At 45.2% G+C, this 25,088-nt stretch overlaps 1 protein-coding gene across 2 annotated transcripts in view; it reads right to left on the bottom strand.

Annotated features, from left to right (window-relative positions):
• LOC144125149 (calcitonin gene-related peptide type 1 receptor-like) overlaps positions 1 to 24,462 on the bottom strand; it is a 67,019-nt gene extending 42,557 nt beyond the window's left edge. For both annotated transcript variants that reach the window (XR_013313340.1, XM_077658272.1), the window contains exons 1-9: positions 24,356 to 24,462; positions 15,272 to 15,403; positions 13,155 to 13,324; positions 11,240 to 11,442; positions 7,771 to 7,896; positions 4,124 to 4,218; positions 3,176 to 3,267; positions 1,980 to 2,124; positions 209 to 359 (exon numbers count right to left, since the gene is read on the bottom strand). Coding sequence is in view for 1 of the 2 variants with exons in the window: in XM_077658272.1 (XP_077514398.1) it covers positions 209 to 359; positions 1,980 to 2,124; positions 3,176 to 3,267; positions 4,124 to 4,218; positions 7,771 to 7,896; positions 11,240 to 11,442; positions 13,155 to 13,324; positions 15,272 to 15,313 (1,024 nt within the window). In the remaining variant the exon portion in view is untranslated. The remainder of the gene's footprint in view (positions 1 to 208; positions 360 to 1,979; positions 2,125 to 3,175; positions 3,268 to 4,123; positions 4,219 to 7,770; positions 7,897 to 11,239; positions 11,443 to 13,154; positions 13,325 to 15,271; positions 15,404 to 24,355) is intronic.
• Between the last annotated feature and the right edge of the window lie 626 nt (positions 24,463 to 25,088).

Here is a 25,088-nt window from a genome sequence, read left to right as displayed (position 1 = left end):
ATCAAATATTATTTGAAGTGTGTCCACGAGTTCTCATTGAAGCCTGTTACGTGAAACCTCCCCGCAAAACTTGAAGCATCTGATGCCACCTGTTTGCCCTCTGGCTCTGTGTTTCGTTTTGTAGCGGTTGAAAGCAGCGGACCAAAAGAATGCGAGAAAGAATGAAAGAAGCGAGGAGAAAACGGGTGTAGGTTGCGTGAATTCTCACCCCAGCCGATGACGTAGAAGACGAGGAGCGACTTCTGTTCAGCGAAGGCGGAAGCGATCAGCTTGTGCAGGTAGAAGCCTTCGCAGAACATCCAGGCGTACTGGCACAACCGGAAGTAGCGAGAAAGGGTGTAGAGCACCTTGCACAGGTTCTGTGAACAGGAAGGGAATGAGCTACGGTCGATACTCTTGTCCTGATAAGCGTGAGAAAAGGCGAAACCCTTGCATCTTCCGTAGCTCAAGTTAATTAAAACCACGACGCGGTAACACCGAGTGAGGATAAATAAAACTGCAAATATACAGCATCAAAGTCCGTGGACCTACTAACAATTCGAGAAGCGATGCTGGTTATGCTAGACGTGCATAGGGAATGTCGCGTAGGGATAGAAATGTCGAAAAAAAAAAGAATCTACAGACGTCCTCGCACGCACACATATGCGATGCAAGAAAGAAAAATGTAAGAAGAACTAAACACCAGGAAGGGAAATATTACGCCACGTTTTTGCTGCTCATATTACTGTCAATGACATGAGGGCACGGAGACCATGCACGTCAGCCAGGGCTGGTTTGTTTCTAAAAGATTGCAACCAAAGCAGTTCGCCCAGCAACATACGTTGCTCATCTTGTAAGTTAGATGGGAGGCGCAGTTTCTTACACCGTTGCTATGAATTCGAAGGTGTGATCACAGCAGCAAGAGAGCAAAACTGAAACATACGCGGCCTGCTCCTGTACTAAAAAAGCGCGCGGTGTGAGCCGTCAAGCTGCAATACCTTGTGCAGCGCACCACATGGCCCGCTGCGATTTGCGGCGTTCCGCAAAATGAGTTCAGTGAAAGGAAGCGAGCCAGATTCAAGCACATGCGGTGACGTACGCATGCGAGAAGCGTCAGTGTCACCAACGTTTACATAGCAGGGTAGATTAGGAAGGGCCAAGTTGTGGGCTTTACTCGAGTTCTACCGCGAGGTTGATGTCTTGTCAGGGCTACCTGTGACCCTCACCCTGTGCTTCCTTTGCGTACACTGACCACGGGCGACTTTTTTGAATAAATCCTTCGGGATGACTGGCTGACATGGCTGTGATGTGACCGCAGCGGACACAATGGCAGTGCAGCAGTGTCAAGTTTTCTCGGGCGAAAATTTTGAAAATTGTAAGACACTGTTATGAAAATATTGAAGGTCGCAAAATCCTCCTTTTAAAATGTTTCCAGCGATTGCATCGAACAGTTAAGACTGCCGTAGAAAACCAATGCGGAACGCTTTTGACGATAGCAAAAACGCGAATAAAAAAAAATACAAGACTGCCGTCGGGTGACCGGCAGATATATTGATTGTTATAGTGAAATCTTACGTTATATGAAACAAATTGTGTTCATAAATGGTTTCCGCTCAAAAATGCTTCTGTCCAGAATTGCTGGGTATGACAATTGGTGATGACGTGGAAATCTTTTGTGCGGCACTGGGTCCTCCATAATAAAGGGGGGCAAAGTTTTTGCATTCAGGTGTTGACAACTCCCTAACTGTGTCTAAAAAGCACACTTTTTCCTGTTTCTAACTAGTTTTGCTCATGGCATATCAACCCAAAACATGTCTTCAACTGTAGTCGATAAATGAAGAAAAATATGTTTTTCTATGCTAAAACGCCGTTTCCTTTTATTTTGCAAAGGCGTGCACGTCACAGCACCAGAATTGGTAACACAGCTTCACACAACGTAAAATAAACGCATGTGAGAGGAAACGAATGAGCCTGGAATAAAGGGAAGTGTTTTTACATACCGGATTCTCATTGACGCGTATGTTCTTCTCTTCGTTGACATGGTCCAAGATGAACACGGAGTCGACCAGGATGACGCTGATGTCGTACAGCACCATGGCGACGCAGAAGTTCTTGTGCAAAGAGATGCGGTGCACCTGAAGCTGCCTGCGCATGTCACGAAAACAATAATGTGTTCTGGGTATTTCTACAATTCATCCCAACATCCACACACAGAAGTTGATGTTATGCTTAAAAATTAGTAGCCAAGGCATATTTGCACGATCGCTTAGGGTACAGTGTTATAAAGATGTTCCGAAGATTTCTGCATGTATAAATGAATGAACACAACATTTTACTCCTGAAACCATGTCCTTGAAAGAGGTCAGAAAGCACTAATACTCGAAGTGAAGAAAGTGCATTAAAAGGTGCCAAATGATTGCAATTTGTTGAAAGCTAAATTATTGTTTATGCTCTTCTAGCTTCCTGGTGTAATCTTCGCCGTTGCCTGTATACGCATCGCTAGTACTTAGCACTGTGGAAATGTATAAAACGGTCCTGCGAGCTTATACGCAGCATAAAGTGCAATATTTAGAGTATGTCCTTGTTTTCTCAGCTCACGAGCCACTCGCTGATACCGTTTTACATCTTAAAGGGGCTCGAAACGCCTTCCGAGGAGACCACATTAACTCACTTAATCACTGAACTGTGTTGCCATGAAAACCAGAGCCAAATAATACTCTTCTACACGCAGCAGACGGCCCACAATCACGCGTAAAAGTTGGTGAGCCCTTCCCGGTGACTTTTTCAGGCTCGCACCCTCTTCCGTCCCCCGCATCTGCGTAGACAAGGTGAGATGTGGCCATTGGTTAGATTCCTTCAGACGTCAGGCAGCTACCGTGGCCGCGGCCAATGAGCAGCTTAGCTCCGGCGGGTGGGGAAGCTCCGCTCCCGGAGGGGGGTCGGCGAAGGAGCGCCTACCTTCCAGCTTGCAAGAAGTGACGAGAGGATAGGGAAAGGCGCGAAGACGCTGAAATTCAAATTTTAACTACAGATAACTCAGCTTCTACAAAGCGCATTTGAAAAATCTTTGCTGGTCACTATTCGTTAAGCAGCATGCTTCAATATCCCAGGCATGCCGCAACTTTATTACAGCCCCCTTCACAGCCCCTTTAAGCAAAGCTAAAGCCGTGTAGTATAAAAAGTTGGAAGAACCCACTTGTAGACGTTGAAGATGACAATGGCAGGCACCAGGACGATGACGGACAGAGAATGAAGCACGATGGAGAAGATGGTCATGGACCGGTGGTACTGCATTCCGTGAAAAGGCCCACCGGAAAGACGGGTTCATTGAAAGAAGCAAACCAGAGGTTATGTCAGTAAATTATTTGTTTTTTTTTCCTGTTGACACGTTAACGCCTAGACGCTTTTAAGGTTGGGGTTATTTTCGATGCGAAAGCGAAACAAACTGAGAAGTCTGAACCCCACCAGGCTCTAATGTGAACTACTATTCCAGTGGGATTCTTGTGTCGAGCTTGACTGCCAATATCTGAATCACGAAGTTCAACATCTAGTTGTGTAACCATCATATGATGCGATCTTGCAAATCTAAGATTAAAAAGTATACTAATAGGCATACTGACAAAATTTGGTTTCTTAGAGTGTGCTTCGAAAACCATACATCTTTTCAATTCTTTAAAAACAAGTTTGCGCGACAAACGCGAATGCTCACGTGAGCCTGTCATCTTTTTTTTTTCAATTAGTTGCGATGTCTTACTTGTGGACATTAGGTCGTAATTATTGATAACGTTGTATGTTTCGTCCATTTACTGCGAACTAGCCATATGTAAGAAAAAATTTCGATGATGCTTTGTTTTTAATTTAAGCGCCCTTGTCATGCCGTTTTCCGGTGACACTCCTTGTTGCATTTCGTATTTATTGTAATTTCAGCAGGAATGACCAGTTTGCAGTTACGACATTTCGGGGTGTCTTGCTGAATGTATGCCCTGTTACCATGCAATGAAGTCTATACACGAAATAAAAATATTGAACATTATTGCTGAAGAGTATTTTTGAATGCTGTGTCAATAGCCATTGTGAGAGTATTTTCGCGCGCTGTTAGACGTGACGGACAACTTTGTTACTGAACAGAAATCATTGCGCAGACCTCCAGGGAGCCGCAGTCGTAGAAGGTGTACTCCTTGCCGTATTCCAGGCTGTAGAACCATGTGCCGTTCTCCCAGCATGTCTTCTTCGACATCTCTGCAGTACAAGCAGCAAGAAAGCTTTAGGTCTCAAACAAAACCTTTTGATTCATTGGTCCGACAGAACAACCTTTCCGAAAGGCATATTTATCATTTTAACGACGTTGCTAACGGAAGAGGATGTGACAACCATAGTGAAAATTTTGAAGTTCCGTTAGGGCTTTGCAGTTCAGCGTATAACATTATGTATTGTATTTTACTGATTTACCTGACTAGTAGTCTTATTTTGTAGCTTAGTAACTATGAACCTTGTAGACGCTGGGCGTTCTACCTAACTTGAGGGAATGCTTAAAAATACGCTGACGTAATGCATGAGGGCGTCTTTCAAATAATATTTTCGGTTATTCAATACATCAAGTAAGGGCATCTTTGTATCTAAATTAAGTAATTACATATGAGCAATTACCTTTAAAGCTGGAATTTACTCGAAACTATTGTACTAAAAAGTTGTGGAGCGTCTCAGAAAACATCTGAATCACCAGTTTGCATCTTGCCCTTCAAATCCTGCTCTGTATGCCACTGTTGACACAACGATGGTGCGGAAATGTTCTTTGCATTTAAAAAAAAGAATTTTAAGTATTGGCAAAAGTCTTCAATGAAACATCCAGTTCTCTGCACGGTTGTGATACGCTCGGTAAGTCCGAGAAAACTTTTTCTCCCGCTTCTAAACATTTTTTTAAGCATTTTGAGTATGGCCTCCGTGGAAGCTGTGCATAGCTTATGGAGAGTTGAGCTAGCCTAAACAGAAAGCTATAGAGTAAAATATTTAGTTATCTCACGTCAAGCTAAAACCAATATTAGCCATCAGTGTTATGACGTCGACATGAGCATATAGTGTTAGCATTATGAGTGTATGGCACTTGAATTTGGCGGCACTAGTAATTCTTCTGGCCACCTACGAGCACTTCACCTCACTGGTATGCAAACTTCGAGTCCATCGAGAGCGTTATTTGATACCAGCTGAAGACATATACTCATCTTTAGCTTGTTAATTGCAAACACCTTTGTGAAGTAGACAATTCAAGGAGTTATAATCGTTCAACTTAAAAACAAAATGATGTGCTTTATTTATAGCCGCTGTTTAATGAGCGGGATTCAGTGAGTGGCTTTTTTATTTGGACGAGAATTTCTGCAGTTCGTCATGGATTTATGGTGTCGCTCTATTCAAATTTCAGTCGCTCCTAACGCACCATAGACGCGGTCCGAAAGCCGCCCTACGGCTCATTCTTTATTTGTCTGAAATGCCAAACTATCCTGCTGCTTCCTAGTTCCACCATTCTCATTCATAACTCTTCTCCAAATTTTAGCAGCTGTCCTAATTTCCTTCAAGAACTGGAATCGCGAATAGCGGCCCAATTATGATAATCAAAACTAATTATTATTTAGTTCCGCCGAAACAAAAAAGAGTCGCCTACAGCTCCTGGATAATTTCGAACATTTAGTAGGGCAACATCGCCGCCTTTGCATCCAAATCGAAGGACGCATCAGTTATCTGCACCCCTAGTAGAGTGTACTAGAATGTTTTGAGTGGAAGGAGCGGAGATCGGTTCTATTGTTAGCCGCGGCCCCAATTGTGTAGAAAGTTGCGGCGGCGCTGTCGTCGCCCGCACTTGAAGAGCCTTGCTTGCTGGGAACGGTCGTCGTGCTTGCTTCTGGAAGTTCTTGCCATCGAGAAATCTCTGCTGGCCTGCTCTTCGCCTGTGATGCCAGGGTGCAAGACGGGATATGCTCGAACTGGCCCACCCAAGCCCACAGCAATTCCTAATAACCTCAAGTTCCTCAATTATTACAATCTGGCAAAGAGCGTCGCTGCCGGGTCAAATGTTCCTGAGGTTGTGGTTAGCTCGCTTCTATCATGCAAGGACCCGGCGGCAGGTTCTCACAAGCAGCAGAAACTTCTTGATATGCTGACCCACATGGGAAATCTTGATGAAGCAGAAAGAGCTCTTAACAACAAAGAAGCTATGAGAGAAAATTCTTATAACAATCAGAGGAGTGACTCAAGGCTTACTTACTATATTGCGGGGTGTGTTGAAAGAAGGTGTATCTTGAAAACAAAATGTCGTGTGTGCATGGATCAGCTTCTTTTACCAGCTCCCGATGGCAAAAATTTGAATGCTGCCACATTTACAAAAGCATGTGCTAAACCCCGCACTGAGCCTCTTAAAGTTCATGAGTCAGCTTGAGGACGTTTTCACAGGTTGTTTTAGCTATGGAGAACTGCATCACGACAGCATCATGATTGTGCTTGCTCTTCTGAACACGACGGGCATGAAACGTATTGAATGCGATCAGCACTTCAAGGAGCTCGCCTCAAATGTGACTGGATTTTATCTTGTGACCAGAATACATTTTTTTTTGTCAAAGGTCTCAACATGTCTTGTGACTTCGCCCGAAGGAAAGCACAGCAGCATTTAAAGTTTAACCGTGTGTAGCAAATTGAGATGGAAGATTTTGTTGAGGACTGAGTGGGGCACAGCATATGTAAATAAAATTAGTTGTGTCATGCATATTCGTGTGTTTTTTTTCTAAGCGGGGGGAGGGGGTAGGGGTGCGGCTACTGTTGCCTTAAGACTGGGTCGTCGTGCACAAAGGGTGCCGGAACTATTTTTGGCGCTTCTTTCAAGTTCGTGGAAAGTTGGATTTAGATACCTGAAATTCAACTGCACTTTTACTAGGTACAGCCTTTGTCAAGAGCTCAGAGCTCACGGGGTTTGCTTCTAGGGCGTATAGTGGGGCTCCTGTAGCACATTTTGGCGTTCAGCCCATTGGAAGTAACGGGACAAAAATCTTACCTTCCGGAGATATAGAACGCTGGAAATGCATTACGAGCTATGCAGTGTGGCTCGAAAGTGAACTCCGTCGGCTCTAAATTTTTTACAAAGGCTCTACTTGCACTGATGCTGCGAGTAAGTCCACTAGCTCGCCCTTCTAAAGAACTACGTGCTTTAAAGGACGACAACGAAAGTGTTTCACGTGACTGCGGCACGCTCTTCGCCGAACCCTGGCTTATTCCCCGTCGTGGGTGTGTGCCATATCATTAACGCAACAACATCGCAGTCACTGCATTCCGCTAGGCTCTTACGGAATTCCGTGTCGGAGCGTCGTGCAAACTAAACAAGATCGTGGATGTACACGGGGGAGGGAGCTCCTGTGTAAATTTCCAGGCATTTCACTTACTGCTATGCATTGTTTTGGAGTCTTTTTTGGGGTGCATGACGTCATAGAGCATTTGCATAATTAATTTTACTAAAGAGGAACGATGAATTAATTTGAACATCATGCGGGCATTACGCAGCGACTTCCATGCGCGGCAGCAAACGGCAGGCTGACAGCGAAGACGCATTCAAGTGCGGTTGACTGCAGCGCCACCGCCAACTTCCACGCTCACCGGCCCTCCCCGCGGCGGCTGGTCGCGCCACTCAAAACATTCTAGTACCCTCTACCCCTAGCTTTTTCTTGTGACTGCATCGCAAGCTAAGTTGCCTGAAGCGGGATGAAGGCGACACCTGTCGACCAAGACCGAAGTAGTGCACCGAGAGCAGCTTACTGATGCACTGCGGCTTTTCTGTGATGAAGTAAGCGTGCGCGGGACACGGCTTCTGCACGGTCGTTCCGGCAGGTGTGTCCTTGTAGCACGTCCAGCCATCCCACGTGGCAGGACAGTGAAGGCCGTCTGTAAGGAGGAAAGTAACATAGACACGATCAAGAGCGTATCTTTTTCACGGATTGCAAACGACGCCACTGGCCACCACCGATCAACCTTTCTTCTGCCTATGGTACAACGATGGTGATGAGTAGGCATGCCAAAGCCCATCTAACCACTAGAAGCGGAGATATATGGTAACACGCGAAGACAATGAACTTCCACAGGCCGGAGATCTGCGTAGCAATTTAATCGCGGCAACCAAGCGGTGATGCGCGGAGAAAGATCAATCAATCGATCGATCGATCAATCAATCAATCAATCAATCAATCAATCAATCAATCAATCAATCAATCAATCAATCAATCAATCAATCAATCAATCAATCAATCAATCAATCAATTAATCAATCAATCAATCAATCAATCAACTCCTTTCTCGTTGTTTGACGGCAAACACAAAGCGTGGGTTGAGATTGCGCACTCCGAGGAACGTAGTACGAGAACGCGTGCTGGCATTTAAGCTCAAGCTCGTCGTAGTGATTAGTGGCCAGGCAAAAAGAAAGGACGGTAGTCAACTGAGAGGCGCGGGAAAGAGAGCTACGTGAGGTACTTAAGTGGCACGTTCATTTGCTACTCCAAAGAGCTCACTATATTTTTCTTCGCTCTCATTGCGTGTACCGCTAGATCGCGACATCTTTGTTTTTAATAATAATAATAATTGGTTTTTGGGGAAAGGAAATGGAGCAGTATCTGTCTCATATATCGTTGGACACCTGAACCGCGCCGTAAGGGAAGGGATAAAGGAGGGAGTGAAAGAAAGGAAGAATGGGTGCCGTAGTGGAGGGCTCCGGAATAATTTCGACCACCTGGGGATCTTTAACGTGCACTGACATCGCACAGCATCTTTGTTTTTGCAAGGTTCGCGTTTTGAGGGTCTGTTCCAAGGAAGCGATTTATATTTGCGCACTTAAAGCGCGTAGCCCAGTTAGTGTACTTTGGCCCGCGTTTAGAGCTTACCAACGCGGCTACGCGCTGGGTCAAAGGAAGGAGAATGAAGGGAACTTGGTTGATTATTAAGAACTTCACATGGGCCAGTTGAGCGGATCAGGTGAGGACGGGGAAGGGGAAAGGGGATGAGCAGGACGGCGATGAGTTTTGGGTTCCTTTAGGTGACCGGGCCCCGTTGGTCCCCGGCGGCCTTCAAAGCCCAACCCACGATGCCAAACACGCCACGATTTACTTTTCACCAGTATGAGGATGAGAGCAGAGTCGGCTCATTATAAATGCGAGTACCCTTTCTGCCCGGGTGCCACACCTCCCTATTTCGCTCGGTGCGCACAACGTATACATTTACTTCCGTAAGTGGGACGTGCACTGCCGTAAGGTAAAGAAGTAGCAACGCGGAGTAAACATTCCATCTTGAGATGTTGGAAAACTGCCCGCATTAAATGGAGTTGGTAAACAACCTCCCGAAGACACGATCTCTTGCTGATACTGCTGCGCAACGAACCTTCAAGTGTTTTCTTATGCACCAGGCAGTCTCTTTTGTGTGCACGTGGAAGTGTCACGAGCGTGCCTTCCAATGTTTGCAGACCCCACACGGGTGGTGGCAATACAGCTCTTGACTATGGAACAGGGGCTCATGCATGTGCAGCACGCATTGCTTACTCTCTTGAACGATACATCTTGAGCGCGGCTTACGGCACCGCTCGCTGTGCAGTTTGAATTTTCTTACAGATTACTTTGTATTTAAAAAAAAAGCAAGGTAAGGTGTTCGGGTGGGAGCCTTAGCCTGCGCCACGAACGTTTGCCCAGGAAATTCGAAGTTTCAAGCCACCTAGAAACATTTTGCTCCAGTCCCTCGTTCAACCATTTCTCGGGTCGCTAGCGAGCTACCTGGTTTGTTTGATTGTGGGAAAGCCTTTCAAAAGCTTACCAAAAAAATCATTTCTGCCTGCTGCCATGAAAATAAGTACCAGTCAGAATAATTAGATAATGGTTTATAACGCCGCACTAAACTTTCGTTGGAGTAGCCTGTCGTCATCCTCAAAACAAAATGTAAGTTAAGGTGACGAATATTGAGAATAAAGAAAAGTGAAATGCTGGAAGCTGCGGCATTAAACGTGACATGGATAATGATTTTTTATTATTTTAAACACTAAGGAAGGCTTATTCTGAAGAGCTGCAATGACTGTTGTCTGGCTCACTCTGCGATGCCGGACTACATACCCGATAAAGGTCAATTCGCTCAGGCACGGTACGTGGTTAAGGGTTCGCCGAGGCAAGGAGCTGTAATTGTAGGGCCTATTCCATTTCGCTAAACACCACTGCTGATTCCTTCGTCAAAAGCGCTCATTGGCTGCATGTAGTCGTTTCTGCATCACCGGTCCCCCTTTTCTCCTCACCCTCTCCTTATTTATTTTATTTAAGAATCTCAGTAACTGCCCGACTAATATTGCTACGAATCGTACATGACACAAGATCAAAGTGAACCCCTCACAGATAGGGCTTTCAGTGATCGACGCCATTTTTTTTCTCACATTCGTATTGTTGATTTAAAATGCGACTCATAGGAAGACCCAGCCGCAATGCCAGGGACGAATTAGGTCTCTCTTTTTTTACGCGACGCTACACTTGTCGAACGATGGATGTGCTGCATGGTTGAAAACAAACAAAACAAGGACATTGCATTGTCCACGTATTGTGCTTTCACTGAAGTATGCTGCAATTGAAACGCCATGTAGCTGAGAATTTCTAAAGACACACATATTTCACTAACTTTTGTAATATTCATACAACTCTTTCCTTATAACCATCGAAATTTTCCTCGCGCAGCTGGCAGTTCTTACCTTTTTTTTCAGCTTGCACGCTTGCTTGCACGCATAAACACCTTTTGCAAGTCAATTTTGTGTAATCGACCTAGATATTTATATCAAGAGCCGCATGCTGTTGCTTAGGGCGACCAATCATACAGAACAGAGCAAGAGAACGAGAAAAGAGAGAGATAAAGAAGAGCAAGTTTTTTGGACCTGCACGACAAAGATTAAGAAAACAGAACGAAAACTATGCTTCGCTTAAAATTTGAAGTGCATGAAAACTTCAGGCAGAATCGTATTAAGATATTTGCCACGAGTGCTAAATATTCGCAAGGAGGGCTAACACGCTTTTACATAGTGCCACCTTGAATAGTACTTTTTCCAGCTCTTATAATTTCTATGCACAGCATTTCGTTATGACAATGATAGTGAAGTTGCAGTTTCATTTACCAGCACTCTGCTGCATTCCGCCAGTGATTACGACAGGACATAATGTGAACCGTCCATGTGATCAACTGACGCGGTGACATGTCCCTATTCGCGTCTATGCCGTACCTTTGACGACAGTCTTTTCGGTCTGTTCGTCCTGCAGCATCTCCCGGCAGCATTCGCGCGCTGCACGGCAGCAGCTTTCCCAACGGTCCGCGTAGAGCCCCTTCTTGAAGGTGTCCAGGATGAGCGCGTCACTCTCGTTGCCGTAAGGCTGGAAGCATTCCCCGTCGCAATCGCCGCGGCACAACCGGCCCCTGCGGCAGTACCTGTGCGGGGTATGAACGAGTTCCCGGAGGTTTTTTTTCGAGGCAGTAGTAGACTGGTCGTGATCCCATTTACAGCTATGTGTATCGAATTTTTGGAGTCTCTGCTTCTTTCGCTACTATTTCTCTCTCTGATTCTCGGCCAACTGAACTAATGCGTCATGGCCGTCGCTGGTCTGCATCAAGAGATAAATTATCTTCTCTGATCTGCAGCGTCGAGTAAGCTGCAAGGAAGTTTGTGACAAAGGATGTTGTCACGGCTGGTAAGCGTCAGTTGACCTTGATGAATTAGTGCTGTCTGATCGCAGTAGTCAATGTGAGACTGGCAGTAACAATAATATAATTTTTGAGCACGAACACATAAAATGGCAATGTACACAAAACAGAGGAACTGTAGAAAATAACGCATGGCATGCAACAAGCCTTTCCTTTACCCGTACTGACCGACTTCACCCAATGCCACCACTAATGGTTCTATAAGATAGCAGCGCTAAACGCATGCTTTTAGACTGACTACAAATTGTTTCCTGATGTCAAGAAAATTCCAGTTGTGTATAAATGTTATTGTTCAAACAAAAGAACCAGAAGTGCTTCCCTTGCCCTATGAAGCAGTTAGGCGACGCATTAGTGGAAACTAGGACACTTTTTTCTTTCGGTTAATCCGCTCCATGTTACACCAGAACGCAAGAATTACAGATCCGCCCGCAGAAATCAGGGAGGGTAGTTCTCATGAATACCCGCCGCGGTGGCTCAGTGGTTAGTGTGCTCGGCTACTGATCCGGAGTTCCCGGGTTCGAACCCAACAGCGGCGGCTGCGTTTATATGGAGGCAAAACGCTAAGGAGCTCGTGTGCTCTGCGATGTCAGTGCACGTTAAAGAGCCCCAGGTGGTCGAAAGTATTCCGGAGCCATCCATTACGGCAACTCTTTCTTCTTTCACTCCCTCCCTTATCCCTTCCCTTACGGCGTGGTTCAGGTGTCCGCCGATATGTGAGACAGATGCTGCGTCATTTCCTTTCCCCAAAAAAACCAATTATTATTAATAAGATTAGTTCTCATGAATTAATAACTTTATCTAACCGACACAAGAGGCAAGTGTTTAAAACGTAACAAACAGAGCGTTGTCCTATCTTTATGTTGTTAAAATGGTAGCTTTGCACATTGCATGCTAGCCCTAGCCAGTTAGAAAAATGGAGCACATATGTTATTAACGCATTATTAAAATTTTACAGATTACCTTAGTTGGCACTACCCAAACACTGCACCGCGCCTCTCTCAGCAGCGTCTTGACGAGCCAACAGGACTTAGAGGGTTGTTCGTGAGTTTAATCGAACGCCTTTCATCTCATCTCCCTTCTAGAAAACGTTCGTAAAGTCATGGTTTAACCAATACCTGTTTTGGGTAGACCACTGTAGATTAGTTTACTTTCCTATTGTTTACTTGCCTAAAAGCAGCCTTTAACTGCGGGCACGTTGTTCTGTGCCAATGAAATATTTGTCACTGTTTCGTGATGGTCCCTTCCTTATTTACTGCTTCGCAAGGCCCAAGATTTCGTTTATTTGAGAAAGGTCGATTCTGGAACACGAGCCCCACACAGGTGACCTCTCCTTGCGTGCTTCTAGTAGAAAACCATGGGACAAGCCGCTGCCAAGATGAATTTCCATACGCACTCCTGTCGCCGCCGAAAGAGACAAATGCGAGCAGGGTTGTTCGTACGTGAGCCTGGACGCATTCTTGAAGGCCAGGTTGGGCATGTACTTGTAGCAGCGCGCGCATGTGAGCCGGCTGAAGAGGTGGGGAGCCAGGTAGAGCTGGCTCTCCATCCGGCAGGTGCCGGGAGCCTTCTCGTACAGGGAGCTCCGTGCCCATACGCCACCGGCCGCCAGCTGCGAGAGGGAGAGACGACGTGACCACGGATATGGAAGCACGCCTCAAAAGTGCTCCGTAAGACAGAGATATGAAAAGAAAGCATAACATAAGACAAACACAAGACACAGATATGAAAAAAAAAACATAACATAAGACAAACACAAGACACAGATATGAAAAGAAGCACAACATAAGACAAACACAAGACAGATATAAAAAAAACATAACATAAGACAAACACAAGACACAGATATGAAAAAAAAAACAAGATACATATGGACACACCGGTGCTTGTGTTCCTCGCGTCTGCGAGGACGGGTGCTTGGAAAGCAGAAAAAGTGCGCGGCAAGCCTTGGCCAGCAGATTTTTAGGGGGGGGGGGGGGGGGGGTTAGCTAGGCATCTTTCAGCATACTGCCCGCGCTCACGCACCGACCCGCAACAGGCTCTGCATCCAGGAGCGCTCCGTGGGAACCGTATGTCCCTCATGCACCGGAGTATTGCGAACGCTTGAGCAGGTGCTTTTCTCTTTACATCCTCATATGGTACGTGTATGGGCGTCCGGAAGGGGGGCAACAAGAGTGGCTGCCTCCAGCCTCCCCCCCCCCCCCCCCCTTTCTGGACTTTTGGATATTTTTTATGCCCTACCACAAATAGTGCCCTTTTGGTGCTAACCTACCGCCTCCCCCATCCTCAGTCATCACGTCCCCCCCCCCCCCCCCCCCCCGCCCTCCCCCCCAGCAGAAACTTCTGCGGACGTCCTTGGGTACATGTCGCCGCGCATACAACGTATGAGAACTCTCGACGGCCATCTGGCGAACGCGGTTAATAGTTTTCGGAAAAAAAGTAGCTTCTGTGGCCGGAATTGCGGTCGTATTTTCAACTCAAGGGCGAAATATTTAAGAACGCTGGCGCTACATGCAGATTATGCCTACCAGCAGAGCTCCGGGACGAGCATTTTGAGCAGAAAAAAAGACAGCTTGACCGCTGCTGTTAATAAGAGCATTTTTGTTTTTTTTTGCTATTCGTTATTTGCCTGTTTTTTTCTCTATTTTCGTTTTTTTATATTTTTCCGGTCTTCCTTTTATTACATCGGCTTCATGCAAAAAATATGCATTCTTTCCCCCTGACTTAATGATTTCGGGCTCTGTATGTATTGTAAAGGAATAAATAAATAAATCTGCGGACGCTGAGCACGAATAAGGAGTCGTTGCACGACCTAGAGCTGACGCGGATGACGAATTCTTAAAAATCAAGAGGGCAGGACTGACGTATCAAACAATTAACTCCACCGCTGCACCAACGGTGATACCAGCAACTTCACCAACGTTGCGATTACGCTTGCCCTCTTTTACACTCGTTCGCCAGAAGAAGGCTGTCCCCGAAGGCCTCATTCATTTATTCAAAGCGAGGTAAAATTTCCGACGCCCACATTGAAGCTCACCTACATAAAAACGGAAAAGTAATTGCATTACTTTTTAAAAAGTAAAGGCGTTACTTTTTGTGGGCGGCAAGTTGTAATGTAATCTCATAAAATTTGCGAGATTTCTAGGAGAGCAATTAGTATTTAATTTAATTACGTTTCAAAAGCCATTTTTCATGCAAGATAGAGCATAAAGACAAGATCACCGAATTATCAGCACGACTCGGCAAAGACAGTATTCGTTAGTTGCACTAAAGTAAGGCAGGAAAGGTGTTAAGTAAGCTATATAACAATTACTCACACAAAAAAATCGCGTAAATGCAGTATTCAGAGCGATGAGTAAGTGCCCACCCAAATATGGTGCAGCGCTTTCATGCGACACCGATTGCACCTCTCAAAAGCACGGAAGGTGGCATGCACGCATGCCGCATTCATGTCCCGTCGTGCACGCAAAAAGCGCATTACTCAACGTATAGAGAGATAATTTTTGCATGGATGACCGGTTAATTCATAAATACGACAAGCATGAACAGCTCATCTTACCAAAGAAACAAGGAAGTAAAGGCGAAGACAGCGCAGTGGCATGCTGTCCTCAGTGGATGACGAGCAGGTTGCGTTTGGCTTGGTCAGCTAATCTTCCGTATTCACCAGCGTTCAACTTCGCGCGCAGTGGACCTGGAAGATGCAGAAAACGTGAAGAAGGAATTAGCAGGCATATCAACTCACTCAGCGAAATTCTCTCCCTTAAGACCCATTCCCCCCCCCTTTTTTTTTTCAGAGAAGGGAAATGAAAGTAAGAAAGAAAGCAAGAAAGAAGGAAAGAAAGAGAAAAGGAAAGACAGAAAAAAAACGAAGAAATAAAAAATAAAGAAAGAGAGAAAGCAAGCAAGTAGGAAAGGAAAAAAATGATGCCAAATGCAAGGAAAACAATGGAAGTCTACCTAAGCTTCGAGCCTCTACCTGCCTCTAGAAAGAATCAGACATTACTAACGCAACCTTCCTCCAGCCGAAATTTGTTTCCGCTCCCAACAGCAGCGGATAGAATGTCCGATTTTCGTTGGTTTAGATACCATCATGAGATCCCGTAGTGGTGACGTTGCTGAGAATTACCCGCGACATACTAACATAAATACTAGTATTCGTAAAGCTATTACTACAGTAAAGATAACTCGAACACATCCTTCTCTCCTACTACTAAAAACATCACTACTACTTCCACCAGTGCTAGGAGTACTACTAGTACAACAGATGCTACTATTACACCGAAACTGATGAAAACATTACGGTTAAGGCTACCTTTTTAACAGGGCTGTAGGCACTCGCAGTCCCAGCCACTGTAAATCTCTATTCACGCTTTAAACACCTTTATTTTATCACCTTTTCCAAGTGAGACATCGCGAACGGAGACGACAAGGGTTCCTCGCATCATTCATAACAGTGGCGACCTCTGGAGAAAAACAGAGTGACGTAAAAGAGCTGTTGCGCTTGTTTGATTTGTGACAAATTATACATATTTTTAGCGCAACCAGGACAGGAACACAAAGAACAAAGACAAACACGAGCGCTACCCACTTCACTGTGATCTTGAAAGAAACGAATAATGCCAGTTGAATTCTTTACCACGAAGGGGTCACCTATATCGAGTAAATTCCAAACTTTTAAAAGGAATTTACTAACGCAGTGCTGCCAAGTGTCACCTTCGTTCACAATGGTATGAAACGGAGCATCAAGTTTGTGTGTCTTAACGCTAAAGAATACATGCAACGCACCACTTTCACTAACAGTTATATCTCTTGCTAGCACCTGAAGATCTAAACGCTTGCAAAACTCAAATGCTTTAGCCTTAATTCTAGTTCGCCCCTCTTTCACACGAGCGAAGTTCTTGTTAATAGCCAATGTAGCTTTTTAATTCTGCATGTACCTTGGCAAGGCAACAAAGCCTCCCATCTTATCTGCCTTCAAAAGACAGAGGTTCATTTTGCTTAAAGAATTTCACCATTAAGTCCAGTCTCTTTTACATTCTTGGCAAGGCAGTCTAGACCTTCCAAGAGACACCGTTCCTGGTCTTCCTGAGGAGCCTTCTTTGCTATCATCCGATTCAAAGCTGTGAGCTCGAGGGAGGAACGGAAGGCTCCAGACCGAGCTTGGGACCCTTTTTAAGAAGGATTGATATGTTGGTAGGAATGGAAGCACCACCCATAACAATTAGGCCTCCCCTTCGGTGTTCAGGCTTCTTCGGCTTCCACAAGGCTCCAAGAATCCATTGTAGGTTGTGGTTCCGCCAGAATTCGGTCAAGCGTGCAGCTTCACGCTTCAAGGAGAAGAATCTCCTTTCTGCTAACCATTCTGGGCACTGAGCAAAGGTGCGAATCTTCAGACGTAGTTCGTGAATTACAAAAAAAAAAAACTACGCGCGGTTTTTAAGTAGTGCAAGTGGCTGTACTCTTTGTGGTTAGCAGTCCGATTGGCGGTACCCTGATCAAGGTAGCACACATCCCATGACCGACAGTCGGGCCACATGATGAGCAGTAAGGGAGCGCATGCGCATTTTCAGTACACTACCGAATTGAGGCAATCTTTCTATAACATTTATGCACAGAGATGCGCCGAATAATATGTGAGGTGCGCCTGTTTAGTAATGACAGTTACCTTCCAGCAGCGCCTTCCGGATGAAAATTCCAGGCTGATCTGTCAGTTTACGTGAAACGAGTCTCTCCTGGTTGCCGCTCTTTCTCTCTCACCCATCCCTAACACTCATGCCTGCTACGTATGTTCCGCGGAATGAAAAGAGCCCCGAACAACTAGCGATATAATTGGCGAACAGTTTTTTCTCGTTACATTCTCGACGAGGAGCTCTACATTGCTACAGGCCTTTTCAGATTTGCCTTTTTGGGCGCAGCCATATTTTAACATCGCTGTGCCAGCTGCGTTCTGATTGGCGGATTTCATAAAGTCATCTACTGCGCATGCGCAGAACAGCCCAACACGCAAGTGTACCCAATGAAGCTGCGAACACTGAGAAGGTCTACAGGGAGCCTAGAGCACTTTCTAGCCACTCTAGCAACTCCCTCTATGACGTAAGCCACCGCTTCCCGCAAGTGTCGCCACGTTATGACCAGCAAAGGACCAGAAGCGTTCAAAGAGGCTTCGTTGCGAAGGAGCTGATGCAACTGACATTAAAAAAAAAAACGGGAAGTGCTACTTCGAGAAATGTATTTTTTCTGAAATGCTTGCAAGTTGATGCTAACTCCACCTATATATGAACCTGAACAAAATTCCGCGAAGCTTTGCAATTTTATTCGTTCATGTTGAATGCCTCCGGCACTCGGCTTTATGACTTTGTGACTCGAGATGCGACCAGTTTTATCTTGAATGATCGCAGCCACACGCGCATTCTTCTAAATTGTTCGTGATTGTTGTTGTTTCTCAGCCAGTTATAAATTGAGCGTGGCCAAGAGCGACTGTGATACTGTACCTTGACGACCGCCGAGCGCGTTTGTTGCTGTCGCCGCCGAGGTGATGTTCTTTGCGGGCGCAGGGCAGCCCAGTAAAGAGTTTCTTTTGAAAACCCTTTCGCTGCCTTGATAACCGCTGGACTGCATCGTTAACCTGCTATGCTTACGAAGGTAGAGTACGCCTCCCAGTCCTCGCCGCTCGTGTTGCAACGGCCCCGCGAGCAGCCAACATTCCATCGCTTACCCCAGGAAGACGCGGAAGAATGGTAAAACCAGTTTGATTGGTCCAACCATCCAGAACCCAAATGAAAGCGTTCTTGCATACGTGGAATAGATGAAACAGCTTTTCCTGCGCGTCAACCCTGGGATAACTGAAGAAAAGAAGGTCGACTTTCTGATGCAAGGCATGAAGGACCAATTGCTCGTCGGCGTAATCCGGATTCTTCAACAGGTGACCCGGATAATTCAACAGGTAGGATGATCAAACTGAACTGCGGTACGTCTTCTTTGCTCTGGATGGCACAGCACGAACGCGGTTTGAGAATAATGAGAATTCTCTGCCAACGTGAGAAGAATGTGAGAAATAACTCTTGAAGACATTCGATAACATCCTTTGCAAGGAAAAAGCCGAATCGATGCTCCAGATGCCCATCCAGAACCCAAATGAAAGCTTTCTTGCATACGTGTTATAGATGAAACGGCTTTTCCTGCGTGTCAACTCTGTGGTGACTGAAGGAAAGGTGACCTTTCGGACGCATGACGCAAAGGAAACTCTTCGCCGGCCTAATCTGGAATCTTCCAAAAACCATTGCAGAATTCGTGAGAGAAGGTTTAACCGCCAGGCGACCCTTGACTCCTGAACCCGCCAGTACAACAGACCACTTAATGTGCGTTCGGCAAGCACCTCAGATGATAAGCCTACAAGCAGGGATAGCCTGCGGGATCTAATGTGCGAAATTGCTGGGGAAGGGCTCCAGAGGATGCAGCCATCTTCCCACTAGCCCCAAGCTATTTGTGGCCTGGAAATAAGTCTACAATTTTGAGCTTAAGGTGAGTGTATATGCATTAGATTATAGCTTTTTGACATTGGCTACGGCGCCGAGACTGGTCTTTCAAATGTGAGCTGGTTTGTACAAGAAAGAAAAATTCTCGACTTTTCTCACCTTTGCTAGTCGAAGGCTGGCTAGCCTCAAACTCCTGCCCACTGTATAATGTCATAACATATTCCACTTGAAATTCTATGGCCTAACTGTCTTCGCCGCATCTCGTGCCCGACAAAAGCCCCAGGGGTCGCAACAATCGCATTCTGATCACTTTTCCGTAGCGCCACACATTTCCCGTTGTTGAGACCGCTCAATGCCCTCCCGGCAGCGGCACTTTCTTTCGCGCCGCTAACGCGACGCTGCATGATTGTTTCAAAACTCGATTAAGACTGAAACGCCACTGTTTCGCACAATGAACAGGGCACACGCTTTTATTGAGAAAGAGGAATTTTAAGCAATTCAGAACGTTAACAACGAGAAGTCAGTTTTTCGTTATCCAAACAACAGAGGGTGAACGCGGCAGGCGGTGTCAAAGCGGGATTCAATATCCAAGCTATTTTCCGCTCTCCCGCTTTTTCATGAAAAATGGCAAGAATGAAATGGTAGAGTTGTTGAGCAAACCGAGCGGATGAATTACAACTGAAGTTTCGCTCAAATCGCGCCGAGCGGAAAAGAAAGCAATAAGGGATTCGTGCGCTAGAAGAGCACACACACGTGCACGGGCTAGAGAACTATAAAATAAAGTTGGTATTACTTCACGAAAAATATATATAAATAATGCCAGGCCCTTAGAGGTCCCGAAGGTGCAACGTGCAGGGTGTACTGTACATGCCGTGACAGGGGGCTGTGTTTGGCTTTTTAGTTTTGCCGGTGCCATAAATCTTTAAAATAGCTCGGAGCCTGACACCAAGAATAGCGTCAGGCAACGCGGTATATGGTGCCCGTCAATGCCGTAGCCTCCAACAGCAGAACCAATATGCCCCCATACCTTCTGAATGCACTTGGCGTTTAACCATAACGTACAGTACCCGTCAAAAGTATACAGTCCAAGGTGTTCACTTCTAAGCTGTTTAGCGGGGCTCCCTAAAACAGCTAGCTGTCCAAAGCTTGGGGGGATTGAGGACTCGAAGCCATTTATCGTTCGAGAGGTTACGGTCGCTGATTATGCATAGCCAGGCACGCTGAATGACTCGCAAACAAACCCTTTGGTCTGCGTACTTTTGACGGGGGTGTACGTTGTGTTTAAATTGATTATTTATTCTTACCACGCCGTGGCGAGAAACCACCTTATAGTGAAAAGAACAAGTTAAAGAAGCCGCAAAAGCAAGGTTGAATAAGTGGCCAGATTATTAAAAAAAGAGAGAAAAGTGAATAAGTGTCTCACAGTAACTTTTATGATATCTCACGTGTTCCGACTCTGGTCAGGTAAACAAGGAAGGAAAAACATATTGAAATACTTCTTCATCAGAGACATTCTTGTTTAAGAATAGCTCAAAAGAGAGTTTCCCACCTCTAATTTTCCAATAAAACGGTGCATACACCTGATGAATATGCGTGAGGTCCGCTATTTGCGCTGACTGCTCTGGGTTGTTGAAAGGTTATCAGAACACGTCCTACCCACTAGTGGTTGTACCAGTGAACATGTGGATGGCAAATGTCGCCTGCTTGACTGCATCATAGAAAGGTGCGACAATATACTAATTAATGATTCGTATGTGCGGAGCTTCCAAGTCCTTATCGTAATGTACGTATCGTAATGTTCGGTCTTTAGGTTACCGGTTTTTGCTCAATATTTGGTTTGAGTGTCTTATGCAATCGCGTGGCGCAGTTTTCGCAAAAAAAACCACCGCAGTGGCTCAGTGGTTATGTTACCCGGCCGCTGGCCCGAAAGACGCGGGTTTGATACCGGTCGCGGCGGCCGAATTTTGATGGATGCGAAATGCTAGAGGCCTTTGAACTGTGCGATGCCAGTGCACGTTAAAGAACCCCATGTTGTCGAAGTTATCTGGAGCCCTTCACTTCGGCGTCGTTTATAGTCTGAGTCGCTTTGGGGCGTTAAACTTTCTTAAATCTTAAGCCATTTTTCGCAATTAAGAAAATGAATCTGAATAATTCGAGATCTCTTGATTGCAACTCACTAGTAAATCGAGCTCAGGCTGATGCTTCGTAAAAAGTGCGTAAACCTTTCAAATTTCTAAAAGACTATTTTATTCTACGACTACAATGCACATATATGATTACGCGAGTCCAGTTTCATCGCGTCAGCTTTGTACGAAAGCTTGACTTGAACACAGGTGCGTTTTATTCGCATAATTTTTCTAGGAAACGACAGTTTATAACGCCTTGACGTGTATAAAACAGCGCTTAATACATGTTTCCAAACAAGGTCCGGAAGCGAGTCAAGTTCGCCGGAGCTTTTTATTCATGCGTCCTTTGACCCTCTTCGGCGGAAATGAAGATTGATTGAATTTTGAAACGTTCAAGCACAGTTTGCTACAAGCAGACCAGTGGAGCTTGTCTTTCATTCAGAAATTCCGTTCTAGGCCATGACTTTCTGGAGCTCAATGCAATTTATAAATGGTTTAATAGGTCCTCGTTGTCAAAGGGTGATCTTGGCAGCCGGTGTTCATTGCAGCTTGCTTATTCTTTACTGTAAATAAAATCATTGCCACAGATTTTTGACAGCAGCGAACTCGAAGCCAATTGACGCAGTTTGCATCTTGTTATCCCTTTTTCCTCGTGCCACCTGTGCGAGCTTCAGACGAAATAATGCGTCATTGCGCAACTCCGGTAAAGGAAAGAAAATTGGCACAGATTCAAGACAGACCTCCGAATGTAACAGGCGGTGCCTCGAGCGACTGGAATTCTTTTGGTAATTGCCGTGTGCTGCCATCTTAATTTCGATGAGAAAGACAGTCGAGGCAAGCAGCCGATGTTTTTGCTTGAATACTCGGCATACTCAAAAGGCTTTCCTGAAAGCAGTGAAACATATTGACTAGCGCAAACACAGACAGGGACCAAAGCCAGAGTAAGAGACAGGACACACGCTAGTGTCCTGTGTGTCCTGTCTCTTACTCTTGCTTTGGTCCCTGTCTGTGTTTGCGCTAGTCAATATGTTTCGCGGCTACAACCAACTATCCCAAATGAAAGCCTTAGCATTTCCTGAAAGCACTTGTTGATTGCGAAGGAGCGCCCACTTTGCTCGACTGCAGACGCTGCAAGGCCTATTTCGGAGCAAACTGACAAAAACCGTATGCTGTCGTGGGACATGATCACATCACTTTATTTTCCTTCGAGACTCCTAGTGGGGTGTCACATAAGGGGTGGTACTTGGAACCCTTATCAGGTAATCGTGCTCCAGGAATTCCTGGTTTGAGTTTCCAGAAAAAACATTTGCGATTTGTGTTCACTCGCATTGCACAAAAATAGACGATAAAAAGTTCCCATTACTACCGTTTCCGCAATAAAAGATGCGCGCAGTATTTTTCGGAGGCATCCACTGCAAATACAAGGGACATGTGGGGACTAGGTTTTTTTGGTGCGCTGTGCACTGCACGTCGTCGTTTTCACAAACTTTCATCGGCGGCGCGAACACACAGAGAGGGGATTCTCTCTCTTCATAGCCGTCCTTATCGTTCATGTAATTCTACTTTCGCACGTTTAGAGACTTCAGGCAATAATTCTGCTATTTTCATTTTTGAAACTTTGTTTTTATTTTTTAGATCAGTTGGGAAATGCAGTTTTATATACTGGCAACAAGCAAAGCCGACACTATAGAAAGTATTACGCGTTGCCTGTCGTCTCCCACACTGCATACACAATGCGGTTTTTGCACATATTATGTCGAAGTAAACAAGCTTACTTATCAGCACTTGCACAAATGGAGGATAAACAATGCGGTCTGGACACTAGTCCGGTTGTCACTGGATAAAGCTTTGTTACAGTCAGTGCCTATTGCGCTACAAGGGCGTGCAATAACCTAGTCGAAGGAATTTTGGAAGAGTCCACAAATTCCAAGCTATACTGTGAATAATGCTGTGCGACAGGTGTCTTATCTGCAGCGACTCGTACTCGGCAGAGGCCGTTGCTGGTCATACCCTTCAAATAATTATGTGCGCAATACTTGTCTGCCTAGATTTTGAATCTTGAGCGCAATTTTCGTTTTTGCATTATTCAGAAACTGAGTTTTCAGTTCAGTATTTAGATATAGACACTGACATAAGTGGCGTTGTTAAGATTCAGAAGCTTTTATATTTATCTGTCGATCGCTTAGCAATACTTATTGAAACGCCACGAGGAAAGAAGAATTACCTGCCAAAGCAGTTCCTCATGATTCAGTACCCCAAAACGATAGGTAGCAGTGTTATACGCTGTCTGAGTTCACTGCTAACTCCAGAAAGCCAGAGAAACAAATAAAAATATTTCAAGTCGATAACTAAGTCGACAATACTTTATTCATTAGGCAAGCGGTGTCTGACTGACTCTTCATGTCACTATACCAACGTGCCGCCCTTACTTTAAGAACGTACCCGAAACACTTCTTTCTGCTTCGCAAAATCATTTGCGAAAATATTAAGTGTTTGGACCGTGTCTCGCTTATGATTCAAACCTGCGTTATTAGTTCTTTTATTAAATTGATTGAAAAGAAGATTAAGGGCGCGGAGAAGCCGTGCCTAGGGCGCTACGTTCTTTCGTCAGAAACTATGTTCACCAGACACTTGTTTTGAGCTAACTGAACCATGGCACACATGAAGGAAGCCAACAGTCACCCGAAGCAGAAAACAGAGGTCGTGGGTTCGGATTCCACCAGCGCAATGTGGTTGTTTTTTCTTCTGGTTTCTACTGAATAAACTGTTAATAATTAGCCTGTTAATCTCACGTTTATGAACACCACAAATTAAATAAAAAACATCGCATATGATCCTTGGTTTCATTGACTGCTGGCTTTCGTACTCTATGTCATAACGAACCTCTCATTTTCCTTCTCTTGTCTGCTCACGAACCACGGCATGTCAACGACAATGTTCGCACACGCACGATCGAAGATGCTAGCATTCGCTACCACGAGGAGAAAGATTTCTGAGAAAAGAGTGAAAAAAAGAAGCGTCCTTTCATTTTCCGTGTCTTACCGTGTAAAGTTGCGCTCATTTCTTCTCAGTGAACCCCTCTGTGGAGCTTTGAAACTGGTCGCCTGCCGAGCAGCGCTTCTGTGGAGTCCATGCGGTCATAGTCGGATCTGCACGAAAGAAGAAGAGAGAAAAAAAAGAAAGCGAGATCAGAATGAATCGAGGTTTGCCTCTTAACGTAACGTAGAAGCTGCAAGACTCACTACTGCCGGCGCACGGCGAGACGCGGCTGTCTCCTAGCTATTCCAACCACGTGCATGGTTATCCGAAACGGCGTGTCGTTCGCGGCGCGACACCCGCTGCGTTTGGCGCGACGGAAAAGAAGAAGGGGACGGCACCCGAGAGAACTTCCACGATGTCAAATCGGCGCGCACACTACACAACCTTGAAAAACTGGTCGCCGCGGTCCGACGGCGCGCAGGTCGAGTTATTAATATATGCTCTGAGAAACTACGAAAAAAGAAACGTAGGTTCCCGTGTCAATTGGCTGTTAATGGTCTCGCGCAGACGTGAGGCGCGTACGAGTGTATAGTCGCATAGCAGAGCGTGATCTTGCTATATATATATATATATATATATATATATATATATATATATATATATATATAGAGAGAGAGAGAGAGAGGGAGAGAGCCTGGGACGTCCAGATGGCGTCATCTAATGTCATATATATATATATATATATATATATATATATATATATATATATATATATATATATATATATATATATATA

Source organism: Amblyomma americanum, chromosome 3 (assembly GCF_052857255.1).
Source record: "Amblyomma americanum isolate KBUSLIRL-KWMA chromosome 3, ASM5285725v1, whole genome shotgun sequence".
Classification (NCBI taxonomy): domain Eukaryota; kingdom Metazoa; phylum Arthropoda; class Arachnida; order Ixodida; family Ixodidae; genus Amblyomma; species Amblyomma americanum.
Note: the sequence above shows the minus strand (reverse complement) of the source record. Positions and strands in the feature narration are given on the sequence as shown.